The sequence below is a fragment of the Parambassis ranga genome, chromosome 18 (genome assembly GCF_900634625.1).
Source record: "Parambassis ranga chromosome 18, fParRan2.1, whole genome shotgun sequence".
NCBI classification, from domain to species: domain Eukaryota; kingdom Metazoa; phylum Chordata; class Actinopteri; family Ambassidae; genus Parambassis; species Parambassis ranga.
Window position 1 is genome coordinate 935,911 of NC_041038.1, and position 20,714 is coordinate 956,624.

A 20,714-nucleotide genomic window follows, 5' to 3' on the forward strand; every position below is an offset into this window, starting at 1 on the left:
TTATGCCGTGCTTCTGGATGATGTTTCCTAGAGGGAGCATGTAGAGGGTGAACAGGATCGGTCCGAGCACAGAACCCTGTGGAACACCGTGATTAACCCTTGTACCCATGAACAAAGTGAAATCTGTCAGATAAATATGATTTAAACCAGCACAGTGCTGTTCCTGTAATCCTGATCTTGTGTTCTAATCTGTGTAGCAGGATGCGATGTTCTACTGTGTCGAAGGCCGCACTGAGATCCAGTAGAACGAGTACAGAGCCGAGTCCACGGTCCGATGCCATGAGGAGGTCATTGGTGACTTTGAGCAGTGCTGTTTCTGTGCTGTGATGGGCTCTGAATCCAGACTGGAAAGCATTGAGCAGACTGTTCCTATGCAGGTGGTCATTTAGCTGACTTACCACAGCTCTTTCGAGTATTTTTGAGATAAAGGTGAGGTTGGAGATCGGTCTGTAGTTTCCTAAGACGTCCGGGTCCAGGTTTTTTAAGTATTGGAATGATCACAGCAGTTTTAAAAGCCTGTGGTACATATCCTCTTTCCAGAGACAAGTTGATCTGTCCTAATATAGAGTCTCCGATCAGAGGAATAGCATCTTTGAGGAGCCGTGATGGGATCGGATCCAAAAGACAGGTAGTAGGTTTAGACTTCCTGATGCTGGTGGTCAGCTCAGGGAGGCCGATGGGCACGAAGCAGTCCAGAGTTAGATCAGGATCCGTTTCCAGAAGTGGCGGTGTATCCTCAGCAGTCACAGAGAGATTGTGGTTGATTAGTCCTCTAATAGTGGTGATTTTATTGTTGAAGAAGCTCATGAAGTCTTCACTACTAAGAGCTGCAGGAATGCGAGGCTCCACAGAGCTGTGGCTCTTTGTCAGCCTGGCTACAGCATTAAAGAGAAAGCTCGGGTTGTTCTTGTTTTCTTCTATTAGTGATGAATAGTAGGCTGTCCTAGCTTTGCGAAGGGCCTTCTTATACGTCAGCAAACTGTCTCTCCAGGCCCTCTGGGAGTCATCTGATTTAGAGGACTGCCACTCCCTCTCCATCCTTCGTGTAATCCGTTTCCGTGATCAGATATTTGAGTTGTACCACGGAGCTAGCCTCTTCTGGTTTGTAGTTTTCTTCTTCTTCAGTGGAGCAATCCTGTTTAAGACTGAGTGTAATGTGTCTGCAGTGTTGTTGACAAAGCAGTCAATTTCTGCATGAGTAATATTTAAGTTCTAGAGACAAATGTGAGACCATCTGTCTGACAGCTTGGTGGAAGCTGGGTCATGCAACAGAACAATGATTCAAAGCACAGCAGCTAATCTACATCAGAATGACAATCAGAATGAGAAATAAAAGAATAAACCTACCAAAACAGATTTTACATTAAGGCATTAAAAGTACTTGTAAAAACATAAAATCTCTCCATTTTAGAGATTTCGTTCCAACACTTGACGTAACCTATAAATGCACTATAAATATGTTGGAAAGTTAATAATCACACATAATTAGTGATTAATCAGTATTAATTAGTATTGTGCGCATGTGTCGATGCATATGCAGCCTGTTTCTGTTGCTCCATGCTGTTCTCCTACTTAAAAAATTTACCTCTGGGATTGATAAAGTTTTTCTGATTCTGATTCTTATATGAGGCACCTGCTAGTGTCAATTGTCTTTTGTTTGTTTTATGAGCTCTTCAGCAATCTGATTCAATTTATAGGTACGTTGTTTGTAAGAATAAGCTATGTGTCCTGCACATTAACTCCATGTTAGCTATATACCATATTAGTTTGTAGCTGTTATTTCCCTACTACTGTACTGTGACTGGTGCCTGCAGTAACACTGTGTTCATGAAAAGAGCTGTCACAGCACAGGAAATCAGTGAGGCCAAAGTATGTAGGCGTATTCTCCAGAGGAGGAGGGCCCCTTTCTGAACAAATTCCTCTGACACAAGTAGATGTAAACACTCAGCTGAGTGAGTGATAGGCTAGATGTCACTGCTGGATTGTGAGCTATACTCATAGGAAGTAGTAAAGATGGATGTGTCTAACAGCATGCTGTGGCCCACATTAGCCCTGCTGTGGATGTGGACATGGAGCGGTGGTTGTGACACACAGACAGAGGAAGGTGAGTGCTCAGGTGTTTTACATTTAGGATGGTTTTTCTCAGCCACATTCCAGGGTTGTTTGGAGGTGTTCAGCAACACAATGTAGGCAAGACAAAATACTCCACAGTGTGTGAGTCAGTGAAAACTTCTAAATACTAAAGGTTGTGAACTTTGAGGGTGGCTGTGGCTCAGGTGCTTGTTTGATAATAAAATAAAAACAGAGAATTTTTTTTATATTATACTCAATTTTAAACTGTCAAAAAGTATTACAAATAATAGGAATGATAATAATAAACCACATTTATCATCTATTCATCTACTGTATATAACTGTTACAGATGTTTTACCTAGATATAAGAGCAGAAAAGTATTACAGTACACTGCAAAACTTAGTCTGAATGGTGTTATGTATAATAAAACATTCTAGATGTCATATTCTTTCAAAACAACCACTCTCTAACTGCAAATGAGACAAACTGATATAAATTGGAGCTTCACTCACATACTATAAATATATTTAATATCTATTTAAACTCATGTGGGCATCTCTGTTTTCTTTTTGTAAAAAACACAAAGATATAATACATAGTTTAAAGCTCAGTTCTCTAGTTTGTGAAATACATTGCTAGAAAGTTAATGTTGTTGTCGTTTCCCATTTTCAGTATAATCTTGTCCCTCACAACCATTTTTTAGTTTGATTGCCGTTGCTTCTTCTTCTTCTTCTTCTTTTTTATTCTTCCGTACATTTTTTGGTGCAGCGTACCTTCAGCATACATTGAACTATCAAAATGTTAATTTCACAGAGGACATTCCGGGTCAACTTCAAGTTTTTTAAAAAAAAATTATTATTTTTCAAATATTAAGCAATTTCTGTGTCATTTTTAACATGGGAGTCTTTGAGAGAGCCCTTCAACGAGGGTAATCTGCCAAATGTATCTCCTCCTACAAATTTCAAGCTACAGACTCCATTTTAGTCTTAAAACAAATCCTTCACATCAGCATTCCAAGCAATGCTTCAGCTGCAGCAATCAAATTTGCATTTTCTTCAGGAAATGCCCTTTTCTAGTTCATCATGTTATATGTAAGCAATACAGTACTCACCAATATGCTGCAATTATAATATTTTACTTTTATTAAGCAATTATTGGGCATAAAAATTCATAATTCATCAGACTCTGGAATTTAGAATACATATTCTTGCCATTTAAAAATTGTGTCTCTGCCTCCATCACTGTGAGAACTGTTCTCCCTTCCACTGAAGTTAATCTACTGTAACGGTTTTATATTTAATAATAGAAAACTATTTTAGGTACCACCCTGATCAATGCAAAACAACTGTGTGCTGAGGAACATGTCTGCCTCATAACTTTGCTGTGTGTTACCTCCTTTGTTTTAGTGGAGATTTTCCATTCTGACAAGCAGGCCCGCCTGCAATGGACATCTCAACCCCATGGAGAAGTAAGTGTGGTTAATGAGGAAAACATTTCATTTTTCTAATAAGATGTGTTTCATTTACATCTATTGAAAACAAATGAACTTTTAATTGATATGCCCACTGCACCCAAAAGCATTAAATAGTGCATTTAAACATGAGCAGAGCTGGTAAGCAGTAGAAGCTACTATTAAACCTGTTAGGACCTGCTGCAATAATATTAAAGTTACAGTGTAAGACGTTATAAATATTTTCTTCCAAAACACGTTCAACATAACTCATCATAACCTGTCACATTGTAACAAGTATCATATGTTGCATGGCATCATAACATATTGTGGTAAAATTTTACAGTGTTTGTGTATGTATGCTTCTTTTCCGTCTTTACAGTGGACTGAAGTCCATCTGCGTGTTAGTACAGAGAATCCTGTGCCTGTGCTCCAAGCATGTGGAAGAACAATTAGGAGAACTATATTAAGCAAGTGGATAGAGCGTAAAGATGCCCACTATCTACTGATGGAAATTACAGCTGCACAAGAAGAGGAGTCATCAGGTCACCTGAGCACACTGCAGGTTCACCTTTTTGACAAAGACACTCCTCTCTCAGCATTTCAGAATAATGAAGTTCGAGACATCTCCATTCCAACATTCACTTGGAACAGTTCACCTCCCAATAGCCAAGTACCTGACCATCTGATACACACTCAGCCGATGAGCCTGGGCTCAGTTACCAGAAGAGGCTTCCAGCTGGGCTTCTCCTTCTCGGGGAGGTGTTTGTTCATGACATCCATCAGAGTGTACTACAGGAGGTGCCCTGACATTGTGTTCCAACTCGTCTCGTTTGGGAGAACAGCAGCTGGGTCAGAGTCCCAGTTGGGGTCTTGTGTGAAAGGAGCTGTTGAGGTTTCTCCGCCTGTGCGGACATGTACTGAGGAGGGAGTGTGGGGGCCACTGCAGGGGGGATGCACCTGTGCACTTGGGCATCAAGTCATGGACAACCTCTGTGAAGGTATGGAAAACGCCAACAGTTGACATAAAATAATTTTATATATGCTGGTCAAACTAATCTTGGACAGACAGATTTGACAAGTCAGGACTTTCACTTCCTCTTAACATTTCCTTCTCAGTTTGTTTTTATTTTTGGTGGCATTGCTCAACCAATGTTCACAATGCCACGTTTACCATGGAAGCGAAACTTATTACTTATATGACGCAAATGTTGGGTTTTGGCTTGTGAATCATAGCTTTTGGAAAATTTGACCTAACTGGGTTAAAAATAATGATCTGATGTCAACCTCTTTCAAATGGCAGCCATGTTTGCTGAGCATAGCATTACTGACCTAGTGATTCAGACAGTTCTTATCAGTTTCTTTAATATATTGAATCTAATGGTGCTCTTTTGGCCTTGGGGTTTGTGAAGCTGTTAGTGACTGACTTTCTATCTCTCCAGCCTGCAGGATGGGCTACTACAAATCAGCCAATGAGAGCGGAGGATGCCGGCTATGCCCAGCGAATACAGGGACCCATAGAGAGGGATCAGAAAGATGCAACTGTCTGAATGGTTTCAGCCGACTGCCAACTGACCCCTATGACCTTGGCTGCACCAGTAAGCAACACTGAGTGTGAATACTGGAACATGAAATGCACGAATGACAAATTATAAACAATGGCGACTTTGCACATCACCAATGGTGGCAGCAGCAATGAAAGTTATTGTGTACATAGTAGATAGAAAAGTTTCAACATATAGGGAAAAGTTTTCAACCATGTTTTCACAGAACCACCCTCTGCTCCGGTGAACCTAACAGCTCAACATCACAATGACTCAGTGCTGACAGTGACGTGGAGCCCCCCCCATGACAGAGGAGGCAGAGAGGAACTGAAATACCATGTGAAGTGTGAGAAGAAAGAGACCAGGCAGTGGGAAGCATGTAATGATGATGTGGTTTTCCTGCCAGACCCGATGGAGCTGACAAACACATCCATCAGAATCATGGGACTGAGCCCACGCCATGACTACAGACTGTCAGTGCAAGCCTGGAATGACATCTCTGCCCTCCAAGGCGTGGCACATTTATCCACTGCTACTTTTACAATTCATAGATTATGTAAGGCTGACTCGTGTCATCACATCTCAAAGTTCTGTGCTCAGGTCATCACTGACCTGCAGCATAAATTAGTTACCAATTCCAGTTTAAAATGGGTCAACTTAGTTGAACCTGAAACTTTGGTATTAAGAGACTGTTGACTTAACAGCAGGGCACACAGGTAGAATCAAAAGCATCCTGGCTTTAAGATATGTAAGACCAATCAGCATCCCTATATGGAATACCATAATGGCAACCCATGGTGCAAGATGTGATCATCTGTATATTTATCTTATAAAGATGGAAAACAACCAACATACAGTCACTGATTTTCAGCAGATTGTTCATCTGATATCTGCTAAATAGATGATGATTGATAGATGCTTCATCCTAAACTGAACCCTAGCCTCTAAATCTAAATGCATGCATTGTGTTTACAGGGAAAGTTCCTCCTAATGTAGTAACACCAGCTCCTCAGCAGCAGAGTCGGCGCTTTGCATGGCTGGCAGTGGGTTTATTGTCAGGCAGTGTGCTGCTCGTAATACTCAGTGTGGTGTGTTTCATGCGGCGCAACTACACTAAACTCAGGTAAGAATATCACCTACTCCTCCCCCTGCATGCAGATTGTTGCGTACTGTAGTTATGATATATATGTATAGCATGCTACATGTAATCCTAAGGATTCACTGCGAGACAATGGCATACAATTTCTTACAGGTCAGAACAGGCAATAATGCTTTTACCGGTGAATGTTGGAACATCCTATCGACGCCCAGACACGGTGGACACTGCACCTCAGCAAACCAACAGTGAGTGTGTTTGTTTCATCATGTCTATCCACCTGTTTCCTTAGCATACTGAGCATAATGAATGTTGGGACTAGCTAAAAATTCAAATTTAGGCCATTGCTTTTACCAAAAAAAGGTCATTGTGCTTGTTATGTACCCTTCAAGCATAAAACACTCAAATAATTATAAAAAAACTGAAGAGATCTGGATTATTGTGAGATCACAATAGTGTACAGTAGAAAAGCTAATCATCGATGTACCTGTATCCTTCCTCAGAGGGATTTGAAATGTGATTGCTTTGATTCTCTGTTCCTCAGTGGCTCAGGATGTGGTCCAGATGTTGGGGGGGATTAGCAGCAGCCTGCTGGACAGTCTGAAGGAGGTACTGGTAGAAAGAAACAAGCTAACCCTGGGCAAGGAACTGGGAAAAGGTCAGTCCTGTGTTAGCCTTGCAAAGCAGAACTAATAATGTGCAAACACAGTGACATGCACACATTTGAGCTAATTGCTGATGTATACACTTTCAATGATTTATGATTTTCACCTAATTGCAGAGAATATCAAGCTTTTCTTAATGTGGAACTAAAACTCGGTCTTCTGTCCTGCACCACAGGAGAGTTCGGCTCAGTGTATGAAGGAACTTTTACACCAGAAGAAGGCATGAGCATTAAGGTGGCTGTAAAGACAATGAGAGGTATGTACTGAAAGTCCAGCTCTTCACCAGAACTAGATTCTTATTCATAACCCTCTCTGTCCTTACTCTAGTGGGAATCTACAACCAGGAAGACTTGCATGAGTTCTTGAGAGAGGCAGAGATCATGAAGAACTTTGATCATGATAATGTGGTCAGGCTACTGGGTAACAACTTCTACTATTAAGAAATGTTAACAGACACAGAGGTTGCAGGCCAATTGTGAGTTCTTGGGAACATCACAACAGCAGAGCCACTTATCCAACAACCAAACATCACTAAACATAGGTAGTACATTCTGATAGATGTCATAATCAAACACCTCCCAAGAGAAGTTAAAAGATTAATTTTCTCCAGCTATATCTGGGCCTGAGTGGACATCAATTTACCCACCAAAGCACTGTTCATATTCAACATGAAGTGTTATCTCATTTTTTTTTCTGGTTAAGACACCATCCTCGTTACCATCTGAAGAACAATCTAGAAACCAGAGGAAATTACTCTGCTGAAGCAGAAAATGTCCACTAGGTGGAAGCACACACAAAGATGATCCTATTATGTTCAACTTCAAAAGTGAAAACATAGGAAGAGAAAAAAATTAAAAAGAGGAAAGGGTGTGTATGTGTGCTTATTATCCCACTTCCCACTGTGCATTGTTTAAAGCTGTGGAACCAGTTGTTCCTTAGATAAGCTTTTTTATTTCATTTTATATGAAGCCTTTTTTTGGCAATACCATTTCCCTTATGTCAACTTCTAAATCCACGTTCAATCCTTAAACCACCATGTAGCAGCAGGAGCCACCCTGTGTGAGATGTGTGTGTTTGTACTGCAGGGGTCACTTTACAGAGAGAGGAGGACTCTTCTCTGCCTGTCCCTCTGGTTATCCTTCCCTACATGAAGCATGGAGACCTGCGCCGATTCCTCATTGCTACACGTTTTGGTGATCTACCAATAGTGAGACACACACACAAGCACATGCTGTCATGTGCACATACACAAAAGAGGTTCAACAACAACTCACAACAATCATTGTAATTGCTGCTATGGTGCCTCTTCCAAATCATTTAAATGATAATCTGTGTATTATATCTGTTTATTCAGCTGTAACCTGGCAGGGACAACAAGCAGGTGACAGCAAGCGAGGATGAATATATGAATCATGACAGACAGGACATTGCAGTTCTGTTTGTAAAGTCATAGTCTCACAGTAATTGCCAGTTGTGAGTTGAATTCCTGCATGAAACTCCCCTATAGGGATTAATAAAATTAATCTTAATCTTAAATACAGAATGTCCCTGTATGCAGCTGGTTTGACCAGTTTTACACTCCGCTACCCCCTTTCAGTTCCATATGATGAACACAGACCAGATGCTAACTGAGTAAAGCTAATAATTAAACAGTAGCAGTTTATCTGTTGGTTGCTTTGACAAACTGCTGCTATAATAATATAAATATTGCGAGCTGATAGTGACAGATATCCAATACTGGCTAACGCTTCAGCAGCAGCATGAAAAACATAGCTAACTGTGGCAGCCATTGCTGCATAATCAAATAGAACCTGATACACACACAGGCTGCACTTGTCAACACATTGAGTTGTAACGTGGTAATCCAGCATGTATGTGTACTGGTGTGAATCCTCTTCCAGTTTGTACCCCACCAGAGTCTCCTGCACTTCATGATCGACATTGCATCAGGGATGGACTATTTGAGCTCCCGGGGGTTTCTGCACAGAGACTTAGCTGCACGAAACTGCATGTGAGTCTGTTAGATGGAGATGGGAGGGGGATTCGAAATCAAGGACTCCTTGTTCACATATGACTGTGTCTCTGTTCCTCAGCTATTGGTATTCTACCATAGTCTGTATCTGGGAAGGAAGCTGCTTAAAGTTTCAATGACTCAGACTGAGATCTGTGTGTTGGAGCAAAAGTATAAAAAATAGTATCAGGACTCAGATTTTGTTCTTTGATCTGAGTTCAGAGAGAATTCTAGAAGATTCATATGTTTTCTATGCACAGGTTGGGTGATGACCTTAGGGTCTGTGTAGCTGACTTTGGCCTGTCCAAGAAAATCTACAACAGCAGTTACTACCGTCAGAGAGTTGTTATCCGTGTGCCAATCAAGTGGATGTCTATAGAGAGCCTGTCTGAGTCCATATACACCACCAAAAGTGATGTGGTGAGTTTGACATGGAGAGGTAAAAGCCCCTATTCAGACAGTCGTGTGAATCTGAGGCATGCGAATCAGAGAATTCTTGTCCCTGTGTGTCAGTGGTCGTTTGGAGTGACCATGTGGGAGATTGTATCCCGAGGGAGGACTCCTTATCCTGGAATCCACAACCATGAACTGCTGGATCTGCTTCAGTCTGGACACAGGCTCAAACTACCTGAAGACTGTGATCAGAAACTGTGAGTTCCTGTGCTTTTTCAAAAACATATCTGCTCATTTTTGAAACATTATAGAATATCATACTCTTAAACCTATGCTCCCTTTTGACACCATATAGCTATGATCTTATGTTAGCAAACTACTGTAGCTAGGAACACCTCCTGCAAATATGAAACATTACTCTGTACTCAGTAGAGCACTATGGACTACTGTCCTCTCTAGTGTGGGTGGGGCTTAAACGCTCTGTCACACTCACATGACAGAGCATTGATGAGCTATGATTTAAACTCTCTAGTACTTATCATTATAACACCACTGAATTATAGGAGCTTTCCGACACTATCTGATTGCCTCATTTTCCAGTCAGTATCACAGCACATGTAAGAATGACTTCATGACATCAATTACAGGTATGTCTTTACAAAGACAGAAAAGCTGCACATTTATCACCTATCTGTCTTCAGTGGACAGGGACAAACATCTGTGGACATAGATAGACAGCCAGAGCTATACACTATACATTGTCCTTTATAACACTGTGCACATTACTGTAGTAAGCAAGCCACAACTAGACTACTATGTCATAAATCTACAGTATTTATTCATTCTTACTCTTCTCATACACAGCTATGAAGTCATGAGGAGCTGCTGGGACAGGGAGCCGGCCCAGAGGCCTGGCTTCAGGGAACTGGCTGAAGAACTGAAAGGTCTTCTGTCGGAGCTGCCGGTCCTGGAGGCCAGCCAGGAGGCCAGTTATATTAACCAGGGCCTGGAGGTTGCTGCTGCTATTGCTGCCTCTCAGGATCCACAGACAGACTCTGGGGGAAAATCAACAAATACCTATTGGCCGTCCCCTGTGGGAGCTGCTGCTGCAGCTGCTGCAGCCAGGGACGAGGACATGGATGAGGATGGCTACCTCAAGCATATTAGTGGATCAGCTGTTGAATCAGATGATAAAGACTGAAAAAAGACAATGATACAAATGAACTGTGTGTGTGTGTGTGTGTGCAACAAAGAAAGACAGATGTTGTACAATAGGCCTTTATAAACTAAGAGAAGACAGGCACCCACTGCCACTGATGTGTGCAAGTTAAAAACATCTTTGTTACCTTTTTTTGGTATGTTTTGTATTTTTGCTACTTACTGTAAGTGTTACTGTAAGTCAGTTGTGAAAGAAAAGCTTGAAATTTTGTGAATGCTTAAAGCAAAAATAAATAGTTCACACAGTATTTGATGCTGTTGTCTGGTCTCCTGACCAATCCTACTTTACACTTAGTATTGGTAAAATAAACAAATGATGAAATGTAAATTTAAAGAAAAAAATAAAAGGTATTACTTTCAGTATGTTCTATAAGCGAACTGTTTATTTGGCATTTGTTGTATGATCTTATCTAGCAGTGCATAAGAGTATTTTTCACCTCTGAAAACGTATGTTCACTATAATTGTGAACATACGTTTTCAGAGGTGAAAAATACTTTGTTGTATGTATACATTTCTTCAGGAAATTCTCTTTTCTAGTATTGACTAATAATACTTGTTGCAGATAGTGGATTATAGTAACATTGGTGTTTTTTATTTTAAATTAAAATTGGAATTTTGATGGAGCAGCTTATAAAGGTGACTGTTTTGTGCCTGTAGAAGTTGTTTTGTAGCGTACCTTCTTTTCTTTTCTTAAAAAAAAAACTACGAATCCCAGCCCTGTCCCCCTCATAATCAGTCCGTATGACACGTCACCCTTCGTCACTACCGCACCTGCGCAGCCATCTTGAATCTTTAACAAGCAACGGACACAGAAAGACAGAAAACGAAGTAAAAATACCAGCCTAGCTAGAGGAAACGGGGATATGTGCGCTGAAACCAAGGATATATGAAACGATAAAGGTCGAACATAACGGAAGAAGCAGGAGACAGTAACGGAGACGATAAACAGCCATCTTAGTGCCTTGTATACCCGGACCTACTAGTCATCTTTTTCGCCGGAGTAGGAAGGAAGAGTCGCTTCGCCGACAGAAAAACACATCCTAAGTGAAACGATGAATCCCGAATAGTGAGTTATATTATAAACATTCTCTCATGTCTATGGCCTATGTTGTGTTCAGTCAGAATAAAGCTAATAATATCTGTTTTTGAATATACGCTTATGCAGATAATAGGCCAGTTGTCCTGTGGTTATATTCGGTGGCAGACAGCAGTTCGCCGGCCGTGGAGAACAGGGCGCGGACAGCTTCTTTAATGTGTCAGTTCCACTAACGTGTTCCCTGAATGTCAGCTGACAGCTCTCGTGCTTCACTGTGTCGGTTACGGCGGCCGTCCTTTCACGGGACATACGAACGATCGGTCCAGTGTGGGCGGGCGAACTACACGGAGGAAAACGTTCTAGTCCAAAACTACAATGAATGCGAGTATTGTTATCCTCATAATAACGTTACATGGAGAAGTGAAGTAACAGTAGTAGGCTTAGTGACCCGTGCCGCCCCCGCCTTTATGGTCAGATATTTACTATAGGACGGGTGCATTTTCCGACAGTTTGTGGTGACTATTTCCCTACTCGCATAACAATTCTACTTGCTTATTGCCGGATTAAACAGGCATACCAGCTCTTAAACGCGCTCTACCTGCTGTGTAATATGGCAGATGGAATGCCAAAATTGGCCTCTCTCCATCGTGGAGTGTGACAGGGCTTTCGTTAGACGATACCGTTGGTAGCAGATGTTAGACGGCTGACCCACAGCCCTGAAACGGGAGGACACGTCCTGCTGTCACCGAATCTTTCGCTCGGTGTTGAAACCCACACTGACGCAGTCCCTTCTGTCTCGGTGCCCACAGCTGAAGCTTCCCTTTTGAATTTGATGGAACCCTGTCCAACTAGCTTAGCTAGCACCTCCACACCCTTAGCAGACAATATGTATGTATGTTTGCACACACCGTGTACTATTTTCTCTAGTTAAAGCTGCCTTAATATTGCATACAACGTGTATTTAAAGGCCATGCATCTGTATTAACTGTACACCTACTTTGTTGTACGTAACAATTGGTGATAATGACTGGTGCTACATTTATTTAATCTAGGAAGACATTCGTTGGGTTCACAGAGTTCTGTTTTACTAAAGTCTACTAATGTCTCATTGGCAGCTGAGTCATGTGACATCTTTCTCTACACACAGGATTCTGGGTAGAATTAGCCAGAAAATGATGCTGACTTGCATACTAGAAAATGTGACCTGATGTTATTTGAACATTCTGGTACTAACAACAATTTTAATCTGTATTTAACACACCGTGTACTATTTTCTCTAGTTAAAGCTGCCTTAATATTGCATATAGAACATGTATTTAAAGGGCATGCATCTGTATTAACTGTACACTGTATTGTTGTACTTAACCATTGCAAATATCTGATGCCTGAAGAATGCATTAGACTGTTGTTTACCGTCTTTCTGTATGACACGTTCTTTGTTTGTGTTAGGGACACCAGGGAAACCAGTCTGTACTGAGTCACTTGGCCACATACTTATTGAAAGAAGACAACAATTCACACTTGTTTGGTTATAGCCAGCTTTAATTTTTTTTAAACAATAATTTGCATTAATATAGATTCATCTCAGAAGGCAAAATGTTTTATTAGATTTCCAGTATAGTATAGAAATATGTTTGTGTTCCCAGACTACATATATGTAGCTTTAAATATTTCTCTATTTCAATATCCTATATTCTATTCTACTTACATATTACTTGTCCTTTCAAAAATACATGTTAAATGTGCATGCAGTTTGCATTCAAGAGAGACAGGCTGCAAGTAATAAGATGCTTTCTTGAACTTTGACCTCATTGCTCAAATACTTTAAATATTGTGGAAAAAATGATCTGTGCTACATTTATTTAATCTCAGAAGACATTCGTTGGGTTCACAGAGTTCTGTTGTTACTAAAGTCTCAATGTCTCATTGGCAGCTAAGTCATGTGACATCTTTCTCTACACACAGGATTCTGGGTAGAATTAGCCAGAAAATGATGCTGACTTGCATACTAGAAAATGTGACCTGATGTTATTTGAAAATTCTGGTACTAACAAGTTTAATCTGTATTTAAACATATTAGTTATTTTTTCCGGCATACTAAATAACATAGAAAAAGGGACATTGCAATGTTGCTTCAGTCATTCTAGCCCGCACAAGTTGTTGGCTTGCCCAAGCACAAATCTCCTTTGTTGCTCACAACCACAACAAGATGAATCAGTTGCTCACGTGCATAAAAACATGACTTGTTCACTAACACAAGGACAAAGTGGACATAGTCAGAATGCAACATACATTTAAGTTAAATATTTAAATGATAAATATGGATCAGTTTAGCAGGCTTCTGGCATTGCCATCTTGGCTGCAAGTCCATCTTACTCCTGGTTAATGTAGGTCTGGACAAAGAGGTGAGGTGAGGTGGGTGGGCAGTTTTGTGGCACCAACTTGTCACTTCCTTATTTAAAAAAAAAAAAAAAAAAAACATTAAGCCTAATGATTAGGCTTAATGAAGGTAACAGCAATTGTGCAATCAGGCTGGTTCACATTCCACATATAGCTTTTTTTAGGCTGTTTTTGTAGATAGAGGAATTGTATAAAAACTGTCCCCCATGTTTCAGAAATAAATAAATTATTTCATTATTATTTTCTTGTATCAGTAGTAATATCTGCTGATAATTGTTATAGACTACAATATATCATGTTAATAGAGATTTCTGTCATTTTTAAAGGAAAATAGAGTGGTATTGAGGATGAAAACCTGAGAACATTTAATGCCCTAGCTTACAGAACTATTTTCATGTATAGCTTCATTTGTGCTCTGTCCAGGCCCAGTCAAAATATAGGTTACTTAACAGTATGTACACTGAAGATGGTGTGGGTGTTTGTTGTAGAAATGAACTGATTAAATGTTGTGGTGGGCTTCAGTGTTAGTCTAAATCAACAGAAGCTATATGTGAAATGTGAACCAGCCCGATTGCACAATTGCTGTTACCTTCAGTATTTGTGTCATATTGTCAGTTGATCAAGTGTCAGTCTGCGATATATGGCAGGTCTCGATTTCTTATGACACAAGAATAGCACATGCATTGGGCAATTCTCTACAGCTGTCTAGCTGTGTTAGATTCATGTGATGTTGTTTTCCTCTTACTGATTGGATGGTATGAGGGGTGGTCTGTGTGGTTCTGTTATTGTTGTCAGTCAGAGAGTATTGCGAAATTGAGTATGGAGTTTAATATGCTAATATCAATATATCAATTGATATATTGTATACATACAAGCATATGAAACATGATTATCGTCAGGGGCATATAGTCAACTTAAATATATATTGTTACTGTTTATTTTAACTTTCCACCTCATGCTTGCTACCAAGCAATGTAGACATGCCAAGAGTCTTTTAAACACTGAAGTGTTTTAAGTGTTTTAAGTAGACGTATTTTCGCATTATGTTTTTAGAAATTAATTTTTATATATTGGCCAAAATGTCTGCATGCACTGAAACAGATACATGTACCAATATCAACCTATTTATCAGTCAGCTGCTAATGCTAACCAAGAGAGTAGTAAAATATTGGAATGTGTCTGTGTTCAGGTAACATCACCAACACTGGTACTGACAATATCTGACCCCTTTACTTTAATTTCAGTGACTACCTGTTCAAGCTGCTGCTCATTGGAGACTCTGGAGTAGGAAAGTCCTGTCTTCTGCTGCGCTTCGCAGTAAGTAGCCCTGCCTCACACTGTAAAACATTTTTCATTACTGCCTGTAAATGTCTCTGTTCCAGTTGCAACCTTCTGTGTTTAACAATACTGCTGTTGATCTGACCCAGTCCCATTTTTTTCCTTTTTATTTGCAGGACGATACCTACACTGAGAGCTACATTAGCACAATCGGAGTAGACTTTAAGATCCGCACCATCGAGCTGGATGGCAAGACCATTAAACTGCAGATTGTGAGTACACACCCACACAGACAGAACATTCTCTGTAACCTTAACTTAAGCCAAGGCTTAAATCCAGCTATTGTTATCAAAACAAATGAGAGACTTATTTTGTTTGAGTATGTTCACATTTTGCATTCAAACTAAGCTGTAACTGGATCAGTTTAGTTAAGGGAACAATCTGTGCCATCTCAAAGGATTCCAGATTGTTCTGCCTTATACATATTGGCAAAGCTAAACCACACTCTATTCTCTATATGTTTTGTAATTATTTTATTGTATTATTTATTTAGCACTTATTTAGCCTGGTCACCCTGAAGATGTTTGAGCACTTTACACAGAAGCTATAGACAGAGGCACCAGACTTGTATTGTCATGAAGATAGGTATTGTTCATAGTGAGAAAGAGACAGGTTGCACTGAAAAAGGGACAAAACGTATTAGACTACCGAGTCGTTTAATCTGAGAATAAGGGCCATTGTACCCTTGTCAGCCCGGCTACACACTAGACAGTTCTTTAATGATTTTAAAAACCTGTTGTGGCCAGTTTGACTGTGAGGCCACACACCTGCTGTTTGTAGTAACATTTTCATAGTGGTGCTTCCAGACATGAGGTCTCACAGAAACTTGCGTGATCAAGTGATCGGAGATGGAGCACTATCAATGTTGAGGGTTGGACAGGACTGAGGAGTAAAAGGTCTGCCAGATAACTTTGTGGAGGGGTAGGAATCCTTTGCCTTTAAATGTCAACAACATATTTAAATATCTTTAAAATTCAGCTCTAAGAAGCCTAAAGTCCTAATGACTCTTGTTAAATGCCACGCTAACTTTCAGTGCCGGTATGCTGGTCTTAAACACGTTAAGTCACCAAAGAAAAAAAACAAGTGATTTCTTTCACATAGTTTTTCCCCCTGGTGTGTCAAATATTAATAGAGTTAGGCTTAGGACTTCAAAGTTGAAACAGAAGAATGTTAACTTTAAATATCTGATCTCAGGAAGAAGCTACAAAAGAATCCAGTGCATGTCCTTTACAGACATAGAAATCAAATAATTGACAATGCATGCAATTATGTATGTAATAATAGAAACAAAGAAACAACATCAACAACAACAACAACATATATACACCACATGACACTCGCCGCCTGGGTATGCATGTTTCAGAATTTTGGTATCCAAAGGTACTGTATCAGTTCTGGTGATATTCCTAGTGCAGAGCAGAATGAAAAATAGTTGTTAATAAGGATTAAGAGACAATAATACACTGATGCCTGGCAATTAGCCTCAGAAAAGAAAACTCAACAGCCAGTGGCACAGTAAGCATCTTATAACTTAACTCATAAACATCCGTGTTTCTCCTTTCCTCATGTCTGTGTCTCACAGTGGGACACTGCAGGTCAAGAGAGGTTTCGTACCATCACCTCCAGTTACTACCGCGGAGCCCACGGCATCATAGTAGTGTATGATGTGACAGATCAGGTGAGTCAGCATATCTTTTCAACATATAGTAAATATCAGAATGACAGCATTTACTGCACTGCTATAGGTCTCAGCAGGTGTTAATCTTTTATTATTTCAAATACATTTCTTCCATGCTGAGTCATTAGGGTGTAAAAAAACTCATATTCATCTGCACATTCTTGTTGGGTAGGAGTCCTACAACAATGTCAAACAGTGGCTTCAGGAAATCGACCGCTATGCCAGTGAAAATGTCAACAAGCTTCTGGTGGGAAACAAGTGTGACCTGACCACTAAGAAAGTGGTGGACTACACAACAGCCAAGGTATCTGCTTCTTTTATTGAAATTAACATTAATGTACTATGATACTTTGATTCATGTTAGAAAGAAAAGCAAAAAATCAATTATGTAATATGTAATAACTTACAATAACTGATATATTCGGCTAAGAACACTTCACACCTTGTTTGTTTGTGTGACTTGAAGTATCACAGAGCTAGCAATAACCATGTGGCAAGTGGGTCGACTTTGATATGAGAATTTTATTTTGACGAGTGATAATTGATTTGCATGGTGTTGAAGTTATGTTTGATGTGTGTAAATATGGCTTATATGTGCTTGTAGTAGAGTTTCTCCTGTTTAATTTGATATGCAATATGATTTTTTTTTTATATGGTTAGTACAGTGTTATATGCTTTTATATTTGGGTGCATTAAAAAGCCGTGGGGTGGATAGGGTTAATACTACCGTATTTTCAGGAGTATAAGTCGCACTTTTATTTATCCTTTGGCTGGGTATGCGACTTATACTCGGGTGCGACTTATATATGAAAAAATATACAATTAGTTAGCCTTGTGTCCTGACGTCCCATTACAGATATAATGGTAGCTGTTCTGTCCCTCTTCTGACGGTTCTTGTCCACCAGCTTGTCCACACTTTGCATTCCGAGCATAGGTGACACTCACGTTCATGTGCTTGCAGCTGAGCCGAGGTCGTTAGGTTAGGCCTGTCACGATAAACAGTAAATCAATTAATTGCACGATAAATTAAATGGGCTCCATAAGTTTTTCGGCCGCGATAAATTACATTTGCGCGCTTGTTTGTTTTCCTCTCTCTCTCTCTCCCTGCCAAAGAGGCTGGATGAAAAAAGGCGTTACTCCGGTGCGTCGTAGCGTATAAGGTGTGCAAAGTCCGGCCGTCGGATTTAATATGTCTTAAAATGTGTCAAATCAACAGGTAGTTCTTATTTTTTAACTCATTGTGTAATGTTTACGGGATGTTCTGTGCAGACCACGGACAGCTCGCTGTCTGCGTCGCCACGGTGCGTCACAGCGCTGCAGGGCTTGGACGCTGGTTACAGCAACACAGAGAGCTGTGAAGCTGCACAACACCGGTTCAACACTTCGACACAATTCACCACGACACTAAACATGCTTATGTATACAACGTGCTATCAGAGAGAGTCCGTGTTGTACGAGTGAAGTTCGCTGCCTTCTTACTGGCGGCACTCGCTGCAGCGCCACACATTAGTTCTCTTGCCCAGTCCTCTTGTGCCATCTCTGCTATCAGTTTCTTTTATGTGTTTCTGTCTACATGGTGGCGTTTTTAAAATTCACTGCAGCTGTCTGCACACAGCGGCCCAATGCGCATACACACACGCAAACACGTGCGCACACAAACACATGTGCATACAGGTGAGCCCACTCCCACCAGCAGCTAGAGAGTGCGTGCTGTTTGGCTCTCTGTTGCTCATGACGTGCTAGTTGGATTGAACTCCATTGACTATGCTCAGATAAGCCATGGTAATAGGCCTACCACTACTCATAATAATAATATCAACATTAATATTAATATCATTAATAATAACAATAAAAATCATAATAATGTTGATGATTGGGGCCTTTCCAGTGTTAAATGTTCTTTAGAAATGAAAGTATATTGATCTTTAAAAAGGTGTACTTGCATTATATGTCTTTATTATATTAGTTGAACATGGTCTCAAAACGACAATTTTATCGCTTATCACAATAATTTCTCTTGGCAATTAATCGCCCAGCAAAATCTGTTATCGTGACAGGCCTACGATAGGTCGCTAATTCCAGACAGCTATATGAGCGCACAGTAGTCTGCCTATTACTTATTTACAGGATGTTTATAGGAGTTTCTGTGCTGTGAAGCTAATCATTTCTCCGTGTGAGAACTTGTTGAAATGCGTGTGTCTCACTCTCAATGCCATTCAGCTGCACCACTTAGGTTAAGAGGAATTCAAGACGCAACATTACGCTAAAAACGTAGTGATTTACGCTGGCCCGCTGGTGCGACTAATAGTCTGGTCCGACTTATATATGTCTTTTTCTTCTTCATTACGCATTTTTGGCTGGTGCGTCTTATACTCCGGTGCGACCTAAAGTCCGGAAAGTACTAATAATAATAATAGTAATGTTGTCTGTTGGTGACTGTCCTTCATAGATTGAATTGGACAGCCTGCTGCTGTCATTCCACATTCCAGTATATCTAGTACCTTCTGCGTCTATGGTATCATAAGTTAGAATGGTTTGACTATTAAGTTTCAGTAATCACATTTTAGGCTGCATGATCTACAAGAATGCTGTCTGCACATGTCATAGACCACTAGTCTCAGTCAGTATCAGTGTTTCACTTTTAGTTTCCTCTCCTCTGTCCTGGTAGGAGTTTGCTGACTCTTTGGCAATCCCTTTCCTGGAGACAAGCGCCAAGAACGCCACCAACGTGGAACAGGCTTTTATGACCATGGCAGCCGAGATCAAGAAGCGCATGGGCCCTGGGGCCACAGCTGGCGGCGACAAACCTAACCTAAAAATTGAGAGTACCCCCGTCAGGCAGTCTGGAGGAGGCTGCTGTTAAAGGGCCCTCGTCTTCCCCACTACCACCCTGGCCTGTACCATCCCTGCTGAAATCTCCCTTTCTTCTCATTACTGAGTTATCTTCCATCATCCCAAATAGTCCCCACACCATTCCTCCATTACACCTGTGAACGACACCCACCTCCCTGACTCCAGCTGCCTGGACACACAGGGCAAAAACAGGAGTAAACTGAAAGATTACAAGAACATTAAGGTCCAAACAACAGAAAGAAGAAGGCAACCAGCCTGTGAGGGTGGGCGTGGGAGTGGGGCAGAAACAGAGACAACTTTAACTTTCTGCCAAGAAGACAGAAAGTAAGCGGATACGGGGGAAGATTGGTATTGATTTAGAGTGGAATGGAGGCAGTGGAAGATTAGGTTTAGATAGCAGTGAGCTTATCTCTAGACACACACACACACACACACACACACACACACACACACACACACACACACACACACACACCAAATACAAAATACACACACATACTGTAGAAGGGTGGCATGGGTTAAGTCTTTTGGCCACATTTTTCCTCAGGCTGTGTCCGTTTGTACAGAGCTCATCTTACGGCAGCTCTTCCTCCTCATCCCACCTCAGCCTGCAAACTTTCTCCCTGATATTTTTACCTGCACACAAACTCACACAGTCATGCACCCTAGATGCTTGTACACAGCAGGACATCTTCCTGAATAGCAGCATCCTGCTAACAGTGACTCATCATTGCTGTTTTCTGATGAGGGTCCAGGAAAAGCCCTTTCCATCTGTCCTCTTTTTTTCAACTTCTGATCCACTTTCAGAGAGCAGAATTTTTTTTAGTTCATGTTTCAGCAGTATGCTTTTTTCCAGCCGGTGTACCAACTGTACAGACATTAGCTGTGAGCTAGCTACAAACAAATATGCTGACTTGGCTTGTTTCAGTTATTCCCCGACAGTTTCTCTTCTTGTTC

The 20,714-nt window shown here is 40.7% G+C and overlaps 2 protein-coding genes across 4 annotated transcripts; both read left to right on the forward strand.

Moving 5' to 3' along the window:
• The first annotated feature begins 1,953 nt into the window (after positions 1-1,953).
• On the forward strand, positions 1,954-10,814 carry LOC114451129 (ephrin type-A receptor 3). 3 transcript variants are annotated; one of them, XR_003672179.1, is made up of 15 exons: positions 1,954-2,104; positions 3,481-3,542; positions 3,907-4,525; positions 4,967-5,122; positions 5,295-5,624; positions 6,044-6,191; positions 6,321-6,412; positions 6,709-6,822; positions 7,005-7,085; positions 7,157-7,249; positions 7,915-8,036; positions 8,731-8,840; positions 9,101-9,279; positions 9,354-9,490; positions 10,098-10,236. XR_003672179.1 is itself a non-coding variant. In XM_028429695.1 (15 exons), the coding sequence occupies exons 1-15, from the start codon at positions 2,014-2,016 to the stop codon at positions 10,432-10,434; spliced, it is 2,652 nt and encodes an 883-aa protein (XP_028285496.1). In that variant the 5' UTR covers positions 1,954-2,013; the 3' UTR covers positions 10,435-10,814. The 3 variants fall into 3 exon arrangements, 2 of the variants coding, with proteins under 2 accessions (XP_028285496.1, XP_028285497.1); XM_028429695.1 differs by having other exon boundaries at positions 9,101-9,260; positions 10,098-10,814; XM_028429696.1 differs by having other exon boundaries at positions 1,965-2,104; positions 4,124-4,525; positions 9,101-9,260; positions 10,098-10,814.
• A 398-nt stretch (positions 10,815-11,212) lies between these two features.
• Positions 11,213-20,232, forward strand: rab1ba (zRAB1B, member RAS oncogene family a). Its single transcript, XM_028428764.1, has 6 exons — positions 11,213-11,518; positions 15,133-15,205; positions 15,343-15,438; positions 16,809-16,904; positions 17,077-17,208; positions 19,573-20,232. Exons 1-6 carry the CDS (start codon positions 11,505-11,507, stop codon positions 19,765-19,767), a joined length of 606 nt encoding a protein of 201 aa, XP_028284565.1. The 5' UTR covers positions 11,213-11,504; the 3' UTR covers positions 19,768-20,232.
• The last annotated feature ends 482 nt before the right edge of the window (positions 20,233-20,714 follow it).